We start from the raw sequence: 24,161 nt of genomic DNA on the forward strand, positions 1-24,161 counted from the left end.
ACGGTGTTCGTACGTATGACGTACGCATCAGCGCGCGTGCGCGCGCGTGTGACACGAAAGAACGCGTGGGAAACGCGATAAAATCGATTACTTCGGTAATCCCTTGAATTATCTACCGCATTAGCCGTTTTTCTCTTCTTTCCTCCTTCTTTCACGAATCAAAGCTCGAATGGACGATCGAGTAGACGAAGCTCGAGGGATACGATCTTCCGTAAAGTAATCCGTGGTGATGCAACGGTCAAATAGGGTTAGAACGTCGCCGTCGTGCGTACGTGCATCGTGCGTGCGTCATTTGTGCGTACGCCGTGCATCGTGCACGTGCATTTCACTGTCGGTAAGTAAGTCATTTGTACTTGTACTTGTTACAATTATTTATGTTCTGTCAAAATACGATCGATGATTCGTAAGACGAGACACGCGCACGCATACAAAAGCAAACTGTCATGGTGTGTATTGCTTTATACCATTCCGCTCGACTGTCAATGTGTCGTGCCGTTTTTCTTTCAAAAACCAATTAAACGCCTAGTTTTTTTTTTACTTTGAACGTAGAGTCATTGTAATCCTTACGTAATTATTTTGTTGTTTTTACAAAACAATCCTTTACGAATTGGATTTGGGTAAATGACTCGACGAGTGAAAAAAAATCTACGCTCTGCCGTAACATTTTTTATTACATCGTATTCCTTATTACTGACTTGATATCATTTTAAAAACATGTATTTTTGTATTGTAAACTTTAGAACGACACAATGTGCTCTCATTGCTAAACATCATACACTAAAGTTGCCAAAATGTGGTTGATAGAAATTATCGAGTACTTAAAGAGCCCGCATCTCGTTGCTAACATACAGGAGTTTTTCGGAATACAAATAAATTATAAAACTAAGCGTTCCGAGAGTTTCAGGTAAGAAAATAGATAAAATCGTCTACATGGAGGGTACAAATCGTCTACAAAAGGTCAGCGGGATTCTTTTATTTTCATAGGTTATCCGATAATAAGGAGCAAAATGGATATATTAAAATGGATATACCATTCTGCAGAGAAGTTGCGTTGAACGAACTCGAATGTTCCTCCAATAGATATTTAATGAAATTAGAATCTCCAGAATTTATCATTAAGAATCGTTTTTGGTATTACTTGTTTTTATTTGGTACAGAATTAGGGGATGAAATTTTTTATTCCGCATTCATACCCTTTTGGTTTTGGAATATCGATGGCGCTGTCGGCCGGAAAGTGATCTTAGTATGGGCCGTTGTTATGAGCATTGGTAAAGTTATATGTTTAACGTATTTTTACGATAAGCGGAACAAATCTTTATCCTGTTATGATTCTTGGTCTTTGCGTTACAGGACAAGCATTGAAAGATGTGATTTGTTGGCCAAGACCGGCTTGTCCACCAGCCGTCAGATTGCAAAACAAATGGTCCGAAGAATATGGAATGCCGTCGACTCACGCTATGATCGGAATTTCAATTCCTTTCAGCGTACTGATATTTACCATGAACAAATACATCTATTCGTTTTCAATTGGTTGCACGATAGCTTTCTTCTGGTAATTACGACACGACGAAATTCAACTTTCTCTTTCCCTTTTTTCAAGCGGTTCATTTGATATATCGCATTTCTATAGGTGTATGCTTATCTGCGCGAGTCGACTCTATTTGGGAATGCATACGGTATTGGATATTATAGCGGGACTGCTATTAGCTATCATGCTGATGATTCCATTGGTACCTCTAGTAGATGCATTAGATTATTATACCGTTACTAACGTCTGGGTTTTAACACTTTTAATATTAATTAGCGTCATCGCTGTGGTTTATTATCCGTGTAGCAATAAATGGACGCCAACTCGGTAAGGGAATGATCTTACGTGCATTTCATTTCGTATTATTTTTATAAGAAGCTATGGAACGTATGTACTTGTAGCGGCGACACAACTATGGTTGTTTCTGTAACTGCTGGAGTTCACGCAGGAGCATGGTTAAATTATAAGGCGGGCACGCTTTCACTTTCGCTTCTTCCACCACCATACGATATTATTTGGCCATCCTATCGTATGTTAGGATGTATGATTTTTAGAACGTTACTTGGTTTCTGTAGTATCATTGGAACGAAGGCTGTTTGTAAATCGTTTTGTTATACCGTAATATGTGCCATACTTAAAGTCAATTCTAAAGAGCTGATGAAAAGTGAAAACTATTTGGAAAATAAGAAAAAAATTTTCACCGATCTAGTCTATAAATATCTAACTTGTTTCATGATAGGTGTGAATACGGTATATCTTTTGCCAAATATCTTTGCTATAATTGGCATCGAACGGTCACCATTCTATACAGAGTTCTAAGATGATATTCGATCTGCATATATAATATTGCGTATATGTTGTTACGCATTTGGCAGATATCTCTTGTATGTGCGAGTTCAATTACCGAAGCCTCGTCGATACGTCGTAATCGATTGATTGGTCTTCTTTTAATTATGATTCGATAAACATGATACATTTAGATGCAATTGTAAATAACATATAACATTCGTCACTTCGTTTAAATGTCTATTGTATTCAAATAATTTTAAGCTTCGTAGATGAGCATTTATTGTACAAATAAAACTTGGTATTATATATGTAAAAAGTAATTACTACAATGTAATTACTACAGTTAAAACTATCTTCGGAAATGTACCATCTTGTCGAAAATGAAAATAATACATAGATACGCATGTATATGCATGAATAATTTACATGCGAAGTATATCATAGATATCATTTAACGGTGTCCTAAGTAAAGAAAATCTTTTTTATATGAATCTTTATTTTTGATTTTGTATTTTTCTCAGTAAAATTCATACTTCCATAATGAAAATGCAAATAATGTAAAGGAACGCATATCGCTTCGTAATAGATGTATTTGAATAAAATAAATATAAAAATTAATGAATACGTTAATGAGTACGAGTAGGGCTCTGCAAACGCACGTATATTATTTTGGTGCGTGTGTGTTTCCTCTTCTCCATACATTGCTCGTTACTTTAACTTTAACCATTATTTATTTTCAATCGGCATATTTAATCGCAAAACCTACATGACATAGGAAAGATATAGGAAATAATGTTGAAGTAATATTTTGCGACTTTTACACTTTACGTTTACTTACTCTGTAATCTTTATCGAAGAAACTTTCGGTTTCGTCCAACTTTATAGTGTACGGCATATAAACATCGTATGCGAAATTGTTCTCATTCGTTGTAATAATTATATGATCAGCGTCGACAAGCACATTTAAATCTTTACTAGATACCTAGCGGAAGAAGAAATAAAATGGATAAAGGAATGCGTATAGCATAATATTACTTCGTACTACCACGAATGAATCAATCGTCATGTATCTTACCCCTTTGGGTATATAAAATAAACCAATTAAACGCCTTGCAATTCCTTTCAAAGGTTCTTTCAATATTACGTAATCGTAAGTCGTAAATTCTTCACGATTATTTTGCAGCGGTACCAGGGTGGCTGACCGATTACAGTCGCTCTTTGAAGAACTTGATATTTCCTGAATTAATGGTTTTTTAGGCGTTGGTAATACTTTACGCGCTTCACGATCATCAATACGTTGCGACTGAATTGTACCCATGACCTGTTGGAAGTTCCATTCGTATCAATTCTATAAATACAATACCTTTGTAAATCAAACTATTCACTTTTCGGTTTTTCAGAATAATGCAAGTTTTGGAATCCAGAGATCTACCAAATTTATGCGATACACCTTCGATTATAACGGATATCGTAAATAACCAGAAGGAACGTTTAGTTTGACATTTTTCAAAATAATTCTTATTTATCGCAACGTCATGAGTCACGCACAAGGTACCACCTGTGGAATAATACTTTTAAACAACAACGAGATTACACGAAATCTCAATAATTGTATATTTAAGATCGTTCCTTGCCTTTATCGGGTTCTAATCTCTCTTCGCCAATACTCATCGGTATAGAATAAGCAGGTGTTTCCTCGTCCAAAAGAGAAATTAATTTCTCTTCCGATATATCCTCTGGTTCGGGTATTTTAGTCGTCGTGCATATATTTAAAAACACTTTTTCACCTGTATCCGTTTTTGTTTTTACACAAACGCCTACAACGTCGTACAATATGAATATTGTATGGTGCCCGTTTGATACACATTTATGTAAGAAATATCACATAATTCAACACATACCAGGTAAAGGATGAATAATAATGCATTTAGGTTTCGTTTCAAACTGTTGTTTTAATATTTCATCTATATCATATTCATGTTTATTTTCCTGCGACGAAGATTGTGTTTGAAATATAAATACGGAAGAGACATATATGTATTTCTTATTATTTTCATTGCTTAACCTAAAAGATATTTTAAGTACGATAAATTACTTACAGATAACAATAAATTTTTCCTCAACATCGTATCATCGATATCAAGCAACGTTTTATCACTTATCATTATTCCTATATTTTTATATATTATCAAAATTACCGTTTACCCACTAAAATGCAAAAAGTTTTACCGCATAAGCATCTCAAGTTTGACATGTAATGTGGAGCAACGTCCATTATTGGATTATTTTCTCATTGGCATTTCGTCTAGAAACACTACACGTAATTGGCCAATCAGTGATTAGTGCGGATTTTAAGAAATGTCCAATAGACTCTACATTTACTTCGTTTGAACGAATTAATATCCAACATGTGTATACACTCACCAGTTAAATTTTATAAAGTCTTCATGAATACGTTCTAATTTTTTCATTTTCTGGGAGATATCACGTAACAGCATTCTTTGATAAAAATCGGAAATAGCAAACTATATCTATTATATATATATATATATATATATATATATATATATATATATATTTCGCATATATGCGTGTATATTATTGTTTCGATGCCGCTAGGGTCGGCTGAATGTAAACTGAAGGAATCTTTACGAGAACTTTGGCGGTTTCTCTGAACGTGTTTTCATTTATTTTGCTGGTTACGTTAAGATATGAGTTTACAACTCGGTAATATAATCAGTGAGAATGCTAAAGAAGAAGCGGACAGATCGAGCAAAGAAGCGAATATACAAATAAAATGTAGAACGGAATTGACATCTTATTTTAAAGAGAGTGATCATAGCAATAATAGCATTTATTTTTCGGAGGTAAATAATTTGTTTTACAAAGGTTAAAATCTGTTTTCTCTCTCTCTCTCTCTCTCTCTCTCTCTCTCTCTTTCACTTTTTGTTTAAATGCTCACAAATAATAATACGTTTACGGCGTATTTTGTAGATTCCAAAAGTGTGTTGCGACGAACCATGCCAATTGGGCGTAGACGAAGCAGGAAGAGGTCCTGTATTGGGTCCCATGGTATATGGAATAGCTTATGCTCCGTTGACCCAGAAACAATTACTCGTAGACTTAGGTTGCGCAGATTCAAAGAGCTTAACAGAAAATCAAAGAGACGGTATCTTTGATAGAATATGCGAAGAAAATGATAAAATGGGATGGACTGTGGAGGTGATATCTCCTAATGTCATTGCTAATAGTATGTATCGTCGTAGTAAAAAATCTTTAAACGAAGTTTCTATGGAATCGGCAATTGGACTGATCACGCGAGCTGTCGAAGCTGGTGTAAATGTCAGTAAAGTATACGTCGATACGGTTGGTAAACCAGAGAAATATCAGGCTCGATTGGAAGAAATATTTCCTCAATTAGAAATAGTTGTTGCGAAGAAAGCAGATTCTACTTATCCCATTGTTAGCGCGGCAAGCATTTGTGCAAAAGTCTGTAGAGATCATGCGATACGCGCGTGGCAATTCCCCGAAGGTAGTAACGAAACTGAATACGGCAGTGGATATCCTAATGATCCAGTAACAAAGAAATGGTTGACGGCCAATGTCGACGCTGTATTTGGGTTTCCACAGATAGTCCGTTTCAGTTGGTCTACAGCAGAGAAGATTCTCGAAGCCAATGCATTAACCGTCGAGTGGGAAGAAATGGAGGATCATGAAATACGTAGCGAGCAAAAGATTTCTAAATTTTTTGCCAAATCACCTTTAAAATCCTACAAGGTTCACGTTAAAAAGCATGTTTTCTTTACTGAACGATGCATTACCAATGCTAGTACTCTATGATGATCACTCTTGCGGATTTATCGCCGTAATAAAATTACATCGTGTAGTCGAATATTTTTTTATGATTTTATTTGATTGGTATACAAGATATTTGGACAGAATTCTCTTTTTATAAATCTCAATGCTCTGAAAGATCGGTAATATAGCGATACTTTTTTTCTTCTTCCATTGCTTAACTTAACATCATTTTACCTTTTAATCTTGCATAACGTACATTTTATTTATGTACATATGTACAAAATATTTTTAAAGTCGTCACATATGAAATTTTAGTCGCATTTATCTTTACACATTCTACGACTATAATTAACAATTAGGAATGTTTATCGCGATAATTTGAATATCTTTGGTACACACGCTAGATTTACATAGTTTACAATCATCCTAAAATGTGACATTATTATTGTATGATTTATAGCGACTAGAATGTTAAAAGCTATGATGTAGAGAACGCAACAACGATTTGAAATGTTATTGTTGATTGTTTTTTCTTCTTCTTTTGTTTCTTTTTTCTTTTTTTCCTTTTTTCGTTCATTTAAATTTCTTCAACTCATACCTGTACCGTAAGAAACTATACATCATACCAGCTTGGACAACGCTTACTCATTAAGTTAACCGCGATTGTAGGAAACGTCGATTATCCAAAGGCCAATTATAAAATTTGTATTTTTCACAAGTATGATTATGGTCATTGCAACTCATTGAAATGTAATGGCATGCTTGGCGATTGATATAAGAAAAGTGTTAAATCGTAAGTAAGAAATTCAGTCGTAAATATAATAACGGTAATATGTTTATACGCGTAAATAGGAAAAAGATCTATGTACATGCATATATTCGATATAGATGATATTCCCTATAAATGGAAATTCTATCGATCGTTCGTTGATCTATTTGCTTAGTCCTACGATTAAATGATTCATTCGATAAGATCCATTTCGGATAATCGCTTTTACATTTTACCCAAATAATTTCATCGTTTCGATGTTCGAGATATCGGTAGTGCGATCAAGTTGAATGAGAAATTAATTACGAATAAGTACGTATTTCTGTGTGTAGACTCGTATAGATATGTGTGTGTCGATAACGCCCGAATTCTTAATCGGTTCGTGCCCGATTCGTTCGTACACCAATATACTTTATTTTCCTTTTCGTTTTTCGCCGAATATCGAAATTATCAACGATCATCGACTTTTTACATGCACTCGAAAGTAACGTCATCGTCGTACGAAACGCATCCCGATCGATGCCGGTAAAAGCGTCGAGGTAACTCATCGAGTGAAAATATAAAGAAAGGATCGAAGAGATAGAAAGACTATCCGTTAAAAATCATTTATCAATAAAATCTCCTAGTTTATTGTAAAAATATCGAGTATATCGATCGGTACTACGATCGGTCTCGCTCGTCGGAATTCTTTAGTACGCACGCGTATGCACTTAAATTAATTAAAAGCGACACTTTATGCGATCCTCGCTTCGCTAAGTGGAATGATAAAAAAATATAAACAAGGTAGATAATTTGATAGATTATTTCACACTGATGCGGTATCACGAGGAGAATCGAAAATGCGTAACACGATATCCTTTGCCCTTACCGCAGTATAAGCAATCCTAGGGTTAGCAGCGACAGAGATGATCCTACGGATTTGATAGTTCCACTAGCTGAAAAAATAATATCGAATAAAAATATTCGATTATTTAGTTGGACGTTCGTTTAGTACTTTGTTTGGTCGATAGAATCGATCTTGGGTTCGTTGATAAGAAAGAAGAATGCAACGTAAATCGTATTTATCTGCCATACCCAAAATGTGTTCCGCGTGTGTGTGGCCTTGCGCTCTTGTCTCCCTACTCTCCATTACCGGAATCTTTAGGGGCCTTTCACCCTCTATACTGAGCTCGTTCGATTTCCAATATACGGTCGCTATCGTCGCCAGGCATTTGATCTTCATGTCACCCTTCTTGAAGTGTTTCGTACGCAGACGGAACTCCAGACCAAGTACGGCGGTCTCTAGACCCTCGCGGTCTACCTCCGTGATGTGAGGTCCTCTTAGGTATTGCGGGTCGACCTGATCGACAAAGGAATATGCACGCGCGCGTTTATCTCCCTCTCTCTCTCTCTCTCTCTCTCTCTCTCTCTCTCGCTTCTACTCTCGCCAATCTTATATCTTTTAATTTACTTACAGGCTCGCCGTTTATGAACCAACTGAGCATGGCGGCTGGTTTCGATTTAGCCGACGTGCAATTGAATCGGACGACGTCCGATACTTGATAACGATGCCTGCCAGGTCTACCCGCGATAACAGGCCCGTTCTCGGGTAGAGCTGAAATAAAGAAGGTCGTCCAGGGGCATTAAGGCGCGCGTATCATTGCTAGGTGAAAACGTTCGGTCGTACTTACCGACTACCATCATATCGGAATGATCGGACACAGTCTGAAAGGAAGGTGCTTCCGCCGAGACCTCGCATCTGTATCTTCCGGAACTCATTAGATTTACGGAGTAAAGAACGACCGATCTTTCGGTAGAGTTATGAATCTAAACGAAAGAAAAAAATAATGGATGATGGAAACGTGTGTTTGTGCGCGTGCGTGTGCGTGCGCGTGTATGTATCACACGTATGTATACCTATATCGTATAGGTTTGCAAGAAAAATCGTTAAATAGTCCTTACGTCGACGGTAACGCCGGGAAGTGGAAAAACCAATACAGGTGGCATATCCCTGGGTACGTATCGATAAAATTCGTTGCCATCCTTGTACCACTTAACCGAATAGAGTATCTCACCGTCCAGGCTAAAGCTACACTCGAGACGTATGTTCTGTCCCCTTACCACGTATTGCGGTATAACAAGCTCCAGCATCCTGAGCGCTTCTACTTCTAAAACAAGTGCATACGTACATATGTATCAATGTAGTTATGCGAACAAGCATACGTATTCCTTTTCTAAAGGATAAATTGTGAAGACAACGCGTGACACCGACCATGATCAATAGTCTGTTCTGACATTAATCATAATCTTCGATCGTTTTTATTTTACGGTTTATGCGTTATTTTTTCTACACCTTTCGTTCGGACATACGTAAGCGCAAGCGTTAAATGTAAGAAGAAGGGTCGGGAAGGTATCGTACAAGATTCAAGGAGAAAAGGATATTCAAAATACAATCACGCTCGAATTAATTCCTATGGTTGCGAGACAAAGGTAAAGGCAGGGATGACATCGTCGACCTAATTAATGGAGTAAAACGATGCACGAAACGATATTACGAAAGGACGCGTCGTTTACTGTTCCGTTTACTGTTTATCGAAAACTCGATGTCGAGTCATCAAGTGCTGCGTGCATGCAACCAAGCCAGAGAAACGAGATCGAAAAGCAGGAACGATCCCGCGCTCTCCTCGTGACCTCTCGCTTTTTCGCCAGAGGCGCGTGTACGACGTTGGACTGACTCACGAAACGATCCACCCCCTGTGTCGTTCAATATGCATGAGTTATCATTCCCAACTCGCTAAGAATGAATCATACCTATATCCGTCTCCTCGATATACGTATGTATATCGTACTCGTTACACCCCTCCGTTCATTCATCTATCCTCTCTTTCATTTTTTTTCCCAATCCCCTTTCTTTTTCCAATATTTCATACATCTCCGAAACCTTCCGCCACCCCTTTTCTTTCTATCTAAAAGCGCTCTCGGTTTAGTTCTTCGCTATGTAGTCAAAATGCGGTGAATTCGTGTAAATACCGATCTCATTTGGGAAATCCAAAATTTATGATTTATTCCTATAAAGATCGCCAAAGGGCCAAAGAGAAAAGAGCAATCGTCGGAAGAGAAGAAAGGCCCCGCGACTAACGAACGGTTAATAGGTATGAGTAATCGTCACCGGGCTATGAGGTCACCGGAAAGCAATGCCATTTTTCCACCGTTTCGTCGTTGTTCGAAAAATGCATTAATCAACGAGTCCGGAAACGGACGGTAACGTTGATGTCCGCCAGTTAATTGGCCGTCAAGGATCGGCGATCTAAACTCCTGATATTTTCGGGGATAAGTACGTTTTAGTCTTTGGCGTTGCCAAAAGTACATTCTACCAACGTTACCAATAACGTTATATTTCAAAAGATTCCTCGCTCTTCCTTGACCAAGGCTTACTCGTTCGTTTTTCTCGCGGAGTGCTAAAAGACAGAGACGATCGAATTGCCGATCGATCGATAGCTGCGTGCCTAATTTAAAGAAAGCCGGACCATTTTCGTGCGGTAATAACGCACGCTTATAACGCGTTCTCGTGCGGGGCCCTTAAATCGTGAGTCAGAAAGGGAGGCGTTATAAAAAAGCTTGTCGTACACGATCACGAAAGAGCGAGGGCGACTATCGATCTCTCTACCTTAAGGCCAAACATCGAGTCGGCAGACTCCGGAGCGAGAGAGAGAGAGAGGGAGGGAGGGGGAAGGGGGGGGGAGAGGAAGAGGGAATCAAATTCGAAAATAGTTCGTGTAAACTCGATCGAGCGGACTTCCTGGATAGGAATTTCCGTCGTCGCGGAAATAAAAGAAGGGAGGAGGAGATGGGTAAGCGAGCGACGTAAAACGCTGCAGAACTAACTCGTAAAAGAAGGATACCGATAAAGGATAGCGAAGAGACAAAGTTTTGGGTTACGTTCGGTCCGAAGGACGGATAAAGAGAAAACGAGAAAGGGAGATGGAGAGAGAAAAAGAATCGCAAGCGTCGTCGCACTAGCAGCCCTTCTCGTCTCGACGGTCGCTTAATTTCGTTTTGGTATTACTTTACAGAGTAATCGTATACCGATCGAAGAACGAAGCCAAGCATCTGCGAGTCTCATCGGCTGACTCCTGGCTGCGTCGAACGAGAGGCGAGAGGGCAAGCGGTGTCGCGTGTCGCTCGCGCGAGGGTCGTAGTAGGGTCGCAGGAGGGTCGCAGGAGGGTCGCAGGAGGGTCGTGACACCGTCATCGTCCGAAGAAAGAAAGGCTCTAGCTTTTTCTCTTTCTCTTTCTTCTTCTCTTCTTTGACGAACGCGCAAAAACGAGAAACGATTTAACGACGTAATAACGACGTACGGCTTCGTCTCTCTTACCATTCTCTTATAGGATCTGGATCTACCGTACGGACTCGAAAACTCGTTTTGCTTTATCTTTACCTCAGGAGATCAGATTCGAGAGCGCGATCGTTCCGAGGGAAATTCGAGAGGGAAATATTCTTTGGGGGACAGCGATTTGCGTATGCATATATTCACGCGAATGCCTCTCGCGTATGTACCTAGAAAGGAAAGAAATGAAATATAGAGCACGCGTAATCGGCAAGACCGTCGTAAATCATGCCAAAAGCAAATATATCGTAGGCATTCGCGTGCCTTTCTATTAAAAGATTCACGATCGCGGAGAAAGTTTCGAGAAGAAGGAAAAAAACATCTCACGCGACGCATCCGTCCTTGGGGAATAAATAAATAAAGAAAAAAAAGGGGGAAAGCTTTAGTTCTCCCTTTCTTCCTTTTTCTATCCGTACGAAATAGATTATCCCCAAATTTGGGCTCGCTATTATTAGGTACACAGACGTATGTACTAGTATTATCGCGGTCTACGAACACGAATATCCGACGATCATCGTAGATATGTCCGATTTGTCATTTTGACCGTACCAACGGCGATTGCCGTATCGCAGAGAGCATAACGAAAGAAGAAAAAGAAGATGATGGACGGTTTCGTTTGTAAAACCAGGAGATCTAATCGAATGGGATTTAACGGAATCGGACCAAGTATCTAAATATTTTTCCATATTTATATCGATAAATACGGATATCGATATCCGCGTAGTTACTTTATACCGCACGTCCTGTATACCGTGCGTCGTGTAAATATTGGATTTTCGCATTAGTCGCATCCGGTACGTCCTATTTCGGTCGTTTCGAAGCGACGCGGATCGCTCGCAATATAGGTACGTATAATATAGGTATGATAAAATAAAGAAGTGCGATTGTCGATGAAGTTTTGGAAAGATCGGGAATAGCGCAGAGTTGCGTTCTTGCGAGAATTAGAAACTCGTAGTCAGCCTCGATGCATACTCGATGATATTCGAAGCGAAGGCAGAGTCGTGCTCCTTGTCGCGGAAAGAAAGGAAAAGGGAAAGAACGTCGGCCCGAGCGTCGGAAATTAGCCTTCGGGAGGCTTTCTTCTCCAAGTTATTTTTTCTCGAACCTGTAGCTTCGTGACAAGGATGACGGTTTAGCGTATAAAACGATTCGACGTCTTTCGCACGTTTCTTTTCGATTTCTTTGAGACTTTTTTACGCGGCTAACCAGACGAAAAGATAACGAGTACGAAACTGGAGCACAAATTATGGCTGCTCGGACGAAAAGAAACGTCGCAGCTAAGAAACATTCATTTCTAAGTCGATACTCGCGAAAGGATTCGAACGGGCGAACGAACCGATGAGATCGAATACGGACACGTACAAATACATGCTAATGGAACAGCGAGTTTGATTTTTTCATTTCTCTCTTTCTCCTTATCTCTAGATCTATTTGTTTCCGTTATCGCGAACACCAATACGACGGCGACGGCGACGGCCGTCGTTTTAATTGTAAAAGCCGATTGACGAAGATGAAGCGAGGAGACGGTAAAAATATTGAAAGCCGACGGGAACATGGCCGAGTAATGTTATACTTGCGTGCATCCGCATTCATGGTATCACGTCGTTACCCGACAATAGTCAAATTACCGGATACGTCGCATCCGCGAAACCGATTGCCCGAAATTTCCGCTTTTTCTCGTTCATCGCGTTACGTCCTTCGAGATCTTTCCCAATTTCCTCGCGATATTTATAATACTTTATGCGAGTATTATTACATTTTATTAGTCGCGAATCGAAGGATCTCGTCTGAGGAACATATACTACGCTATCCTCGTAGCGTAGGAAAGGAAAGGAAAGGAAAGGAAAGGAAACGAGGCTATCGACGCGTTATCGCTCTTCGCCTAGAATTTCTCACGCTAATAAGCTAAGGCAAGGCGACCGACCGAACGTATCGAAGAAACTGGCATTCTATTGGACGGCGGTCATTGATAAGAGTCGGAACCATTCAGTTAGAGAACGGCAGCCCTTCGACACGTCGACGTACGAACGTTGAAAAATCCCTGGACGAAAATCTTATCCCTTTTTCTGATTTTTTTCTTTCTTTGTCACCCTCCCGTCCGACAACGAACGAGTCCGTGATAACGAATCGCTCAAATGGTTTTTGCGTTTGAAACTTTTTCTTAATCGATTCGATCCCATCTCCGGAGAGGAACGATCGACGTATCCATCGAAGACCTCATATGTTCTTGAAAAAACATTTTCATTTTTTACTTGCTCGAGAAAGAGGAAAAACGAGAAGTCCGCAAATGATTTAGAGCGTTTAGAAAAAGACGATTGTATCAGGATGCGTGCTCTCCAGTTCGCCGCTGCTACCGACGCCATCCCCCGCCCACGCCACCCCGTCGCCTCGATCATACGCCGCGCTTCTTTGGGCTCTCGCGGCGGTGCACCGCGTATACCGTATCTTCGTTATCGTTCCGCGCCTGGACCTTCCCCCCTCCTTTTCCCGTTTCGGCTTTCATTTTGGCTTCCCTCGAGACGCAACCCGCCCTTCAGCGTTTATTTGATAAACACGCAAAGAGTCGCTCAACTCGTAGCAGTCTCGCCAGCAGACACGTCCAAAGTATAAAAGACGCTATCCAGTCCGTGGTGTCGGTTGCATCGCAAAACAAACTTTACGAAATTATACCGAAATTATACGCCTAGGATCGTCAATTTTGTGCCTGGCTAACGTCCGCGGAGAACTTAATGCCGCATCTTTCTCTACCGGTTTTTTCCTTTCCCGGTATGTCTGAGCGAAACGAACGATAATTTAACGTACGTATCTGTATACGCGACCTACATATATACATATCTGTTGCAACCCATACGTAAAAGCGTATATTTGAAACAGACGCATGCGATAAAGTTATTTTTTCCAACGTCATGGTACACCGCGTGCACTTGAAACGTACAGCAGATGGTCCCCGATGACCGTCCTGGCTTCGACCGGACACACGGACGACGAAGAGGATGCCTTCCTGCTTTTTAATCGGTTCGATTTAAAATCTTTTTCGATTGAAAAATGCACGATTTAAACCGAGGAAACCTAGCCAATTTGGCTCGATTATAAATACAGTTGGAACGATCGTAAACGGTCGTCGTTATCGATGATAGATCGCCGTTATTAATTCGCTCTAACAATCGTTGAGATATAATAAGGCAGCTATTCGAAAAGCGCGCTCTTAAGAAGACAGGAACGGTGTAAAGGTAGATATAGACAATGCTCGCGACGACGCGAGTCGCATCGAAATTCAAGGATTAGACGATGCGATCGAAGGGACGATGAGAACGTGCGCATACAGTCGTAAAGCCGTAATGTTCTTGGAATATTAATCGAGATAATAGCGATGCTATACCTTACGACTCTAATATGTACATAAGTGGATATTCGATAAATACGTTTTAATTTTTTACACGATTCTCTCAGATCGGTGGACGTACGAGGCGTATACGACTATAACACCATAGAACTAAATGGAATAGAGAAAACCTATCCTTTTGGAAATGTTCCGGGATCGCGGTGCGTCCTTTATAGAGAGTCGCAAGCGAAACGACCAAATTTCGCTAGCCATTGTGAGCCGAGTCTCACGGGAAAGAGGCAAGACCACCGTCTATTTTAATCCATTTCCATTACCGAATTGAAATGTCCAACGAATTCGTGCCTATCCTCGCGTCTATTGTCTCTCGCGAATATAGGAAGCAACACGAGAGAAATGCTTTATACCCTTTATACGCGATTCTTCTTCAGATCGTTATCAGAAATTTTTGCTCGCGGACGATACCACCGTCTATCCGCAGAGATTTTTACTATTCTTCTCGGACATCGTAGTTCTCGAATTCATTCCTTTTTATTTCCTTTTTATCACTTTTTTCAACAATTTTATCTAGGAGAAATAATTATTTTTCTCCTTTGGACGACACTCGTTTGAAACCATGGGGTAACTCGTGGTATGTCAAAGAGAGGACTGACGATGACCAGAGGGAAAAAGAAAGAAACAGCAAGAGATAGAGGGGAAAGAGAAAGAGTGAGTGAGTGAATGAGTGAGATAGATGGATAGATAGACAGATAGGTGGAGAGAGGGCTGAGAGAGAGAGAGAGAGAGAGAGAGAGAGAGAGAGAGAGAGAGAGAACAATTATTTTCGTTACGAACCGCATCTGTCGCAGACAGAATTCTTTAGCTCTCTAAATTTCACTTAGAGTCAATTAATGCGCGCGCGATCCCACGCATAACTTACCTACATATTTAGAAACGTGTATGTAATCGAAGCCAATCGATTTTTTTTAAATAAAAGGCGGCAAAACTATTGCGATCGAGCTAAAGGTTAAAGAAATGTATGTAAATGGAGAATCGTGAATTGGGTGGAATGACAACGACGACGTAAAGCCCGAGTTTATCGAAAAGGCGCAGTAAAATTCGGAAAGGCGTCGTCGTCGTCGTCGTCGTCGTCGTCGTCGTCGTTGTCGTTTCTCGAAGATTCCTTCGAGACGATGGGAAGCGGTGGTGGAGGAAGATCCTCGATATCGCCGAGTCACATCTACCATCGGAGGCGCGCTCAACAAAGAACCGATTGAGAGACGAAGCGAGAGCGTTGGCGGCGCGACGAGCGTGACGGAAACGATATTAGATCGAGAGCTAGACCAGGCTGTCATAGGCAAGGATGGACGCTGCTAGACGAGGACAAATGAAAAGAGGGGATTAGGGCGAGGCGGATTGCGACTTACCCTCGGTGCCAAGAGCAAAGAGCAGTAAGAGAAGAATCGGTCCGAGTTTGCGGAGCCAATCCATGCTGATGGTAACGACGAAAACGGCGATGGCGAGGAGGAAAACCGTCGAAGTTACTTTTGCGTCGAGGACGTCGCGACGTCGCCCGAAGGAGGAGACGCGCGCCAGCGCGACGCGATCCCTGCTTCGGCCCTGGCACGGCCCTGGCACGGCTCTAGTCAGGCCGTACGTTGCCCTTTGACATCCACCGCGATAACGGGAGCGGCGGTCATCGAGAGTTCCTTCCTCTCTCTCTCTCTCTCCCCCTCTTTCTGTCTGTTCCTTTTATCTCGGGCGCGCGCGCGCGCGCGCCACGCACTGATACGTTCTACCGCCAAAATGTTTTCCTTGACCTCTGACAAGGAACGACACCGTGAGTACGATACACGGATAACGTGCTATAACCACGATGATCGTGCGTACTCGGACACGCGTCGCGCGGAAATACCGGCCGCCGAGAAGGCCTTTGCCTCGGGAACCGCGCGCTGCCCCCGATGCCAACGCCACCGCCACCGCCACCGAGAACAACGACGACGACGACGACGACGACGACGACGACGACGACGACGACGCTGCCGCCACCACCACCACCACCACCACCGCCACCGCCACCGCCGCCACCACCACCACCACCACCACCATCACTGCCGAAAGACTCGAATCGAAAGACCTATCGTCGAGGCCTTATTCGTTTTCCTCCCTCGTTGCGTTTTAGATATTCCAACTCGAAATTTTGCTTCTAGTTATCTCGTTTTATTGTTTGTACTTTTCTTGTTACAGTTTTTTTTGGATACAATGCTTCTTTTACCAAGTAATTCTTTCTCTTCCTTCGAAAAGATTCCTTCCAATTCTTGTGAATGCAGATGCGCAAACGTTCGATCAAATTCTGTTTTCGCTTAAATTCGAAATTTCTTATTATCGAGTATTCAAATTGGCTATTCCCATCGAAATGATGGAAAGAGAAAATGAAACGTTCGTATCGAATATTTCGAATACAGGTATGCCTACGAATACGCACATAAGTAGATGGCTCCATAACTTACGGCCACGCCTATCGTCCAGCTCCATATTTCGCTCTTTATTCGATATTCTATCCTCGTTGTTGCTTTTAAACTTTTCTATATAGGATCTACGGGGCATTTTGTACAATGTAACTGTCTCAATTTATACGATCTCGTTCTACTTTTCTGGCGTGCACGAATATCTGTTCGTGTACGAGGCACACTTACTCTCGCTGACGAGTATTCGCTCTATCCACGCTCTTCTATTAGGCTCTGTGGAATCATCGTCGGTTGAAGAAAATGACGACCTTCACCAGTCCTACGTATACATCCTTTATGTATACGTAAATGCATCTATGTATGGTTGCACAGAATGCTATGTATGTCTAGGTTGAACGTAATTGGTGGCATACCTTTAACTTGAGCTATGATATAGGTGGCAGGAGAAAGCGTGAACCGTACGAGAGGAAGGGAACATCGCCTTCGTGGAAAAGTTAAGAACAAAAGAATGACTGCACCGACGGCCAAGCTAATGAGAAATAATCGAGTTAAGCCGAGTTATTTTAAACGGAAAAGTTGCACTCGAAAGGATGCGACTCGAATGAGATGAGTTGGGTCGAAGAAATTAACGAGTCGAATTAGCTTTTAACTCGTCCAGGAAAACGCGTAAGCTTGTTTCGCTTGATAGAAAAAGCGCATTTAAGAGTGCGCACGGAAACGATCCGCGTATATGCATAAATACATAACGTACGAATATACGCGTACAAGCACGTACATGCGAAGAAAGTATTTCTACGTCACTATGAGATTTCAAAGTTTTTGGGTATGCGCTCTTCTATTTGTACACGCGTTTCTACGTACGCATGCGTATGTCGTCACTGGTGTTATTTAACCACAGTGTGCGTGTGTGCGTCTGTGTCTGTGTCTAGTAGTAGAAATCAATTCGAGAACGAGCGATTCGTACATTTAAATGATTAGTACGCATAGATCGACACATAACTGGATTTCCGAATGTACATATTTTCTTGATATAAAAAGAAATATATTTATTGCTAAACTCGATGATTCGCAATACTTTTGCAATTTGAAACGATTCGGATTAACGGGGAACAGTAGCTTCGTTTAAGGTTCTTACGAACACTTTAAAGATTCTTTCAGCGCGGAACTATAGCTTATACGTCTATTGCCCGTATATACGCGCAAGTCGATTGAACGAGTCTCTTGTAGCGCTTTTATTTCCTGCCCTCGTTCAGCTTGCGCATCTCGTAGAACCCGCATTTCGTACAATTACCCGAAAGGTCCATTCGTTCCATTTAAAAGATTGAAATTTTTCGAAAACTTGTTCGACCGTACGAGAAGAGCCTAGTAAGCGCTTGGTAACGTTGAACTTTGCAAGTTACGAGCTTTATCGTACTTTACTCAGATCCGTCCGATTGACGCGTTGAAAAATAGAAATTTAAAGTTCGATTCGAGGTAATCGTTCGGCGATTTGTAACGATCGACTTTTACACGCTACGCGCTACTCACGCTGTACAACTTAGCTTTGCATTCTTCGCGAAGCGACGCGATAGTGCGAGGGAAACTTTTTGAAAAGGCGCTCGCGTTGAGGGGAGAGGAAAGAAAGAGGCGAGGGCGGGCAATTAGTTGAACGCTAGCATCTGCCATTTCGAATTCGTCGTGTCCCTGACCCTCGTGCGTGCGTGCGTGCGTGCAAGTCGCGAGCCAGAGACAGAATCTACGAGAGCTAGCAGCTGCCTAATTTTGTTGATAGACCAGACCCGAGGACGACGGGTTATGTCGAATGCGTGGAAACTACTTAGATTTGCTGCGTAAGAGCTACAAGGGGGACCGATTAGCGTCATTCAGGATTTCCTAGATATCTCATCGACAACGGACTTAGCCACGACGTAGGACCTAACCATGTTTGTCTTTGCTCGAACGAACATCCTCCGTTAAGCGTATCTTCTTTCGTTAAGCGTCCTTTCGTCGAAAGGACGAGTTTTATTTTTTTCTTGGCAATATCGCGAAAACACAAATTTGCTTATATACTGCGTATCTACTAAAAGAAACGTTATTTCAAGGAAAATGATAAATTTCTTTCTTTCGATGACCCGTTTTGACAAACCATTCGATATCGACTAAATCATTGGAGACTGTTATTCGAGATGAAATAGAAAAAATATTAAAATGCGGCAACAAACTCTGAGATAAAATCATCGAACGTGAGATCGATAAGTTGGAGAATTTTGTCGTATGACGATCTATTGCCACTTTTATAATTATTTTTAACAGAAATATAAAAACGGACGATACATGCTTAAAAAATCGTAACAAGTCCGCAAGGTTACATGTTATAGTCTTTGACGCTTTCCGGAATCGCAAGTACTTTATGCAAATCATCTCGAGCTACGTACTTACTTGGGCAAGAAGAGCTTCTTCTCTGCCTATCGTCTATCTATTCGTTTCCCCTACTTTTCTCGCTGCGTCTCATAGTTTTACTTTTGCATTTCTCGCTTTTACGGACTTTACTTTTCCTCGAGATGACCCACTTTGTGTCTTCCCAACGGAAAATGCACAGAGTCTTCGCCCCATCTCTCTCTCTCTCTCTCTCTCTCTCTCTCGTCACTCTTTCTTCTTTTCTTTCTTTCCCTCTTTCTTTTCTTCTTTCTTTCTTTCCGTACCGGATCCTCTTTATTTTACTTCTACATTTTTTGCGCCAACTTTTGTTATCGTCCTTTGTTCGAATATTGTTAGAAAAAAGAAAGATTACCTGCTCAAAGTTTCGTTTCGTTCGTTAAAGTCGCATGGTCAAAAAGAAACCGCTATGGGTGATTGTGTTTTTTCCAACTGAAAGGTTACACACGATGAAAGAAAAAAATAATTTATTTCATAATGCAATATTAATGGAGTGTGTATAGTATGTCGCTTGTTACTTGTCGCTTACGAAATGCTTACGAAAAATTGCATGCACGTTATTTACCTGGAAAATATAGTATGATACATACTTTAATTATTTTAGACAGAGAACTCTCAACAACCCAGGAAGGAAATTCGCAAGATTCGCGTTGCAAGACGTGTCGCTTTTGTCTTATGTTCCGGTTGGCTCGCAATTATTCTGCCTATAATTTCTATATTTCATGCAATGTGCATCGTAGACTTACTTTGTCATCGAAAAAAGAATATTTTTCTGTCTGCCATCGACGAAAATAGAAGACGGGGGTTCTATTATTTTTTGAATAGTTGTTTTGCTTGTTTTATAGGTTTCTTTCATTTGAAACCGAATATCAACTTGTCCTACTTATTTCTTCGCGTGCATTATTTACGATGAGAGAGAAAACTTATAAAAAAAACAAAGTTTGGAGAATATTCTGAAAAAAAGATGTATTACCGGAGCAATAATAAAGGCACGATGCGCGTAATCGACGAACATTTTTTCGTGCATCTCTCATTCCATTAAATACAGGCCATTTCATCCAAAATAGTTTGATGTCATTGCATCTCCTATATACGCGAAAACCGCACATTTTATGAGCCGGTTTCATGCTCGCATAAGCATCTGTAATATTCCTCGAGTATCTACTTACGCAACACGACTACTCATACTTGTGCAAGTATGCTACGTATACGAATGCGTTACCTACATATCCATATATTTGTGTGTGTGCGCGCGTGCACGCGTGCGTGTATCTCTACTATGTGTAGATATAGCTTTAGGTATCCATATGTACGTGTATGGAAAGTACATCAAAGGATGTATCGAATTTAAACGAGAACAAAAGTTATCTATTTTTATTCCGAAGAGAGACTTATCAAGCTGATTATCTCGATTAAATCGAATTCTTCCATTTTCTATTTCCATTGAAATGACCATTTTAATTTTCGTTTCGATTGACGATATGTACAGACCTGGAATCGATCGATTATTCGACGAATCGAAAAAGTTCAACGTTATTATGGTTGTAAATTTGAAAACCCAATGAGAAAGCAACCTTTGACAATAGTTCTCTCTGATCATTTTTTAAAAGGATCATAACAACGAAGCTATTATTGGATACTATGATATATTCGACGTGTATCTAACTTCCGTCTACCATTGGAATTTGAAGCCATCGCGAATCAAAAAATATACATATTCGAGAGAATAAGAGGGTTGCGCACCTATAACGCTCGAGCGTCATCGTATGATGTCATACGATGATATTCACTCGGGAGAGTCGAGCTACGAATATATATATGTAAGTATATCTTCGAACGGAGGAGCCGAATTGATAAAAACGACTCTAGGGAGAAGGGTGGGAACGTAGGAGGTGACTTGGTAATACTTTTAAAAACTGTACAATATGCTCTCGAGTAAATATGTAGGTAGGTATCTATGCACGTGAGCTTAGCGTTGACTTCCTCGAACGAAGATAGACGATGCGCAAATATTAGATGTACCTATATATATATAGGTCGTACCCCTTTATCGAAATTACGACGATTAATTTGTTCCTTTATCTCGATACACTTGAAAATCGCCTAAACTTTCTACAAGCCGTCGTTCTTCTCGCACGAATGTCCGTAAAAATTTATCGAGGAAACGTTCAGAATATTTCCTCGTTATCGGGGACGTAGAAGAAAATTTAACGATACGCGCGTACGAAAAGACGAAGTCGAAAGAAATATTAGCCTAGGGAGCAAACGAGAGGGCGAATATCGATTTTCGGTCGCGCTAATAAATAAGCGCATGCGTCTTGTGCTCCGCTTCTACCTGGTGCTCAAAGAATTCCGAGCCTGCAAGATCCTTTAAATTTCTTTTTCCAATATTCCTATCTAACAAGATCTGTAGATATTTATGCAGATATTTCTATTATATGGAAACATATAGAAATATATTTGTATAATATATTTATATATATGTATATGTTTAATATATAAATATGCGTGTGTGTACGTGCATAGATATACGAATCTACTCCTGTATATTGTATTTTCACTCAAGGCTAACAGATTCGGCACGATTGTAACGCGTTCAAGCATCGATTTCAATCGCTACTCGATATCATCTTTGTTAAATAGAACGGATCGGATTCATAAAGTCTCGCTTTATTAACGATACTCTTTATTCGTTTTTATATAATTACAACGTATTAAACGTATATGTAAATATTTGAGAGAGAAAGAGAGAAAGAAACATGCCAGCGGGTCGATCGATCGAACCATATCTATATATTTTTAGGCATAAATATTATCTACATTTTGAAAAAGCGGGATACACGATGCAATCGTATCATATGCGCGAAAACGCGAATACGTGTTCGGACTTCAAAGGGAGGGTTTGTAAGACTGCTGCCTTCAGGGGATGAAATTCATCCTGACGCGTGCAACTGGTACCCCAATTACTCGGCGGGGATCGTTAGTCGATCTACCTCTCTCTTTCGCACACGCGCTCCATGGCCTCCCTATCTCGCTCTAACCCTTGTCCGTTGATTTCTCCTTACGATGAACAGGGGAAGGTCGCTTTTCGATTTAGTATTGTCCATTTAGTCATTTTTTATTTTCGTAATCAAAAGATTTTTGTCTTTGAATTTTTAGCAACTTCAAGTTTACACATTAGATACTCTCGACATCATTCTCGCTCGTCTGATATTTCAACGTGATCCTTTTTTCTGCTTAAACATTGTGTCGTTACGTTAGAACCAAGCACATGGAACAATCAAGTTGTAACTGTTATTAAGGCAATGGATATTAAGAAAAAATCCATAAGGTTACAAGTACCGATAACCATGATATCGATCGGTGTGTCTTTTTTATTTTATCGAGACGATGGTAGAGTGGTAGGCTGTACGTCGTACATAGGTAACTACGTTATTCGCCTATTGCATTTTTATATACGCGTATTAGGAGATCTTTATGTTTGTGAAATTTGAAACATTGAAAGAGCGCGGAAATATCAGTATAATTTCAAGGAAATAGATAATAATACCTCGAGTAGGCTCGATAACGAGTTCATCATCATTTTTGCAACAAGTGGATGTAGCGAATATGGGTTTAGGTAGATAGGTACACACATACCTATCTACATACGTACATATATAGGTAAGCGAACGTCACCGAAAAGCCATTGTACATATTATACATTGTATATTCGACCGATATTTCGAGCCAGGTAGGAAACCTAAAAGTGACAATAATGGTCTGGATTTGCAACTCGTCAAATCCAGTTCGCGTACTTACCGGTATGAAATAACGACTGACCACATAATTATCAATCCCTTTTATCGATAATCTCAATTTCCATCGGCGTCTTGGTTTTATATCTCTTGAATCTCAATAGATTTGATATTGAAACGTCTAATTGTAATATTTTAACGCAGTCGTTATTTTTTTACATCGCGATTGCCTCAATAATCGTGGTAGACTTTGAAATTGTTAATGAAAAATTATGCTTGTGCGCGTCCATTGAGTTAATCGCGCGTTCATGGGGTAATTACTTGAATATAATAATAAATCGGAGAATCAAAATAAAGCTATGAGTAAAGGATATTGAGTTAAAATCAACACATGATAGCCGCTCGATTGACTTGCGTGTAAATACAAGCAAAAGAAAACCTATATTCGAGTAAACCTAGAGTTACATATGTATTTATATAGGAAGGTACGCGCGATATAGGAAAGCCCATTCTCACCCTGGTGATAGGAGGAAGGAGGAGAGAGGATAAAAGAAAAGGAGAGAGAGAGAGAGAGAGAGAGAGAGAGAGAGAGAGAGATTTTGCAGCGATCATCGACTTGGAGAACGGCGCAGTCGCCTAGGAACGAACTAAAAGCCGACTCGCTCACTCCCACTCGTCTTCTCTCTTTCTCTTGGTGTTGTGGCCTCACTTCTTCCCTCTCTCTTTCTCTATCCCCGGGTGCTTCTCCACCCTCGCGAAGCGTCGCTAGCTCCGCGAACCATCGTCAACTACCAACGGTAGCGACGTCGGTGGTGGTAGCAGTGGAGGTGGAGGCCGTGACGAACGCAGCGATAGCACCGGCAGCAGCAGCACCAGCAGCAGCACCAACAGCAGCAGCAGCAGCAGCACCACCGCCGCCACCACCACCACCACCACCACCACCACCACCACCGCCACCACCACCACCACCA

General features: G+C 40.7%; 4 protein-coding genes across 6 annotated transcripts; 2 read left to right on the top strand and 2 right to left on the bottom strand.

Moving 5' to 3' along the window:
- Positions 1 to 186: 186 nt before the first annotated feature.
- LOC122627828 (sphingosine-1-phosphate phosphatase 1-like) lies at positions 187 to 2,935 on the top strand. 3 transcript variants are annotated; one of them, XM_043809410.1, is made up of 6 exons: positions 187 to 334; positions 741 to 904; positions 985 to 1,268; positions 1,351 to 1,552; positions 1,631 to 1,855; positions 1,930 to 2,935. In XM_043809410.1, exons 2-6 carry the CDS (start codon positions 792 to 794, stop codon positions 2,345 to 2,347), a joined length of 1,242 nt encoding a protein of 413 aa, XP_043665345.1. In that variant the 5' UTR covers positions 187 to 334; positions 741 to 791; the 3' UTR covers positions 2,348 to 2,935. The 3 variants fall into 3 exon arrangements, with proteins under 3 accessions (XP_043665345.1, XP_043665347.1, XP_043665346.1); XM_043809412.1 differs by having other exon boundaries at positions 320 to 338; XM_043809411.1 differs by lacking the exon at positions 187 to 334 and adding an exon at positions 464 to 657.
- LOC122627848 (PIH1 domain-containing protein 1-like) lies at positions 2,890 to 4,594 on the bottom strand. Its single transcript, XM_043809444.1, has 7 exons — positions 4,417 to 4,594; positions 4,219 to 4,306; positions 3,952 to 4,134; positions 3,703 to 3,875; positions 3,393 to 3,638; positions 3,156 to 3,299; positions 2,890 to 3,079 (listed from the first exon to the last, which is right to left on the bottom strand). The coding sequence occupies exons 1-7, from the start codon at positions 4,480 to 4,482 to the stop codon at positions 3,044 to 3,046; spliced, it is 936 nt and encodes a 311-aa protein (XP_043665379.1). The 5' UTR covers positions 4,483 to 4,594; the 3' UTR covers positions 2,890 to 3,043.
- A 294-nt stretch (positions 4,595 to 4,888) lies between these two features.
- Positions 4,889 to 6,631, top strand: LOC122627844 (ribonuclease H2 subunit A). The gene is made up of 2 exons (XM_043809439.1): positions 4,889 to 5,184; positions 5,312 to 6,631. The coding sequence occupies exons 1-2, from the start codon at positions 5,029 to 5,031 to the stop codon at positions 6,155 to 6,157; spliced, it is 1,002 nt and encodes a 333-aa protein (XP_043665374.1). The 5' UTR covers positions 4,889 to 5,028; the 3' UTR covers positions 6,158 to 6,631.
- A 75-nt stretch (positions 6,632 to 6,706) lies between these two features.
- LOC122627850 lies at positions 6,707 to 16,556 on the bottom strand. The gene is made up of 6 exons (XM_043809448.1): positions 15,998 to 16,556; positions 8,826 to 9,031; positions 8,555 to 8,690; positions 8,339 to 8,478; positions 7,959 to 8,223; positions 6,707 to 7,819 (listed from the first exon to the last, which is right to left on the bottom strand). Exons 1-6 carry the CDS (start codon positions 16,059 to 16,061, stop codon positions 7,749 to 7,751), a joined length of 882 nt encoding a protein of 293 aa, XP_043665383.1. The 5' UTR covers positions 16,062 to 16,556; the 3' UTR covers positions 6,707 to 7,748.
- Positions 16,557 to 24,161: the final 7,605 nt, after the last annotated feature.

Source organism: Vespula pensylvanica, chromosome 3 (assembly GCF_014466175.1).
Source record: "Vespula pensylvanica isolate Volc-1 chromosome 3, ASM1446617v1, whole genome shotgun sequence".
Lineage (NCBI taxonomy): Eukaryota > Metazoa > Arthropoda > Insecta > Hymenoptera > Vespidae > Vespula > Vespula pensylvanica.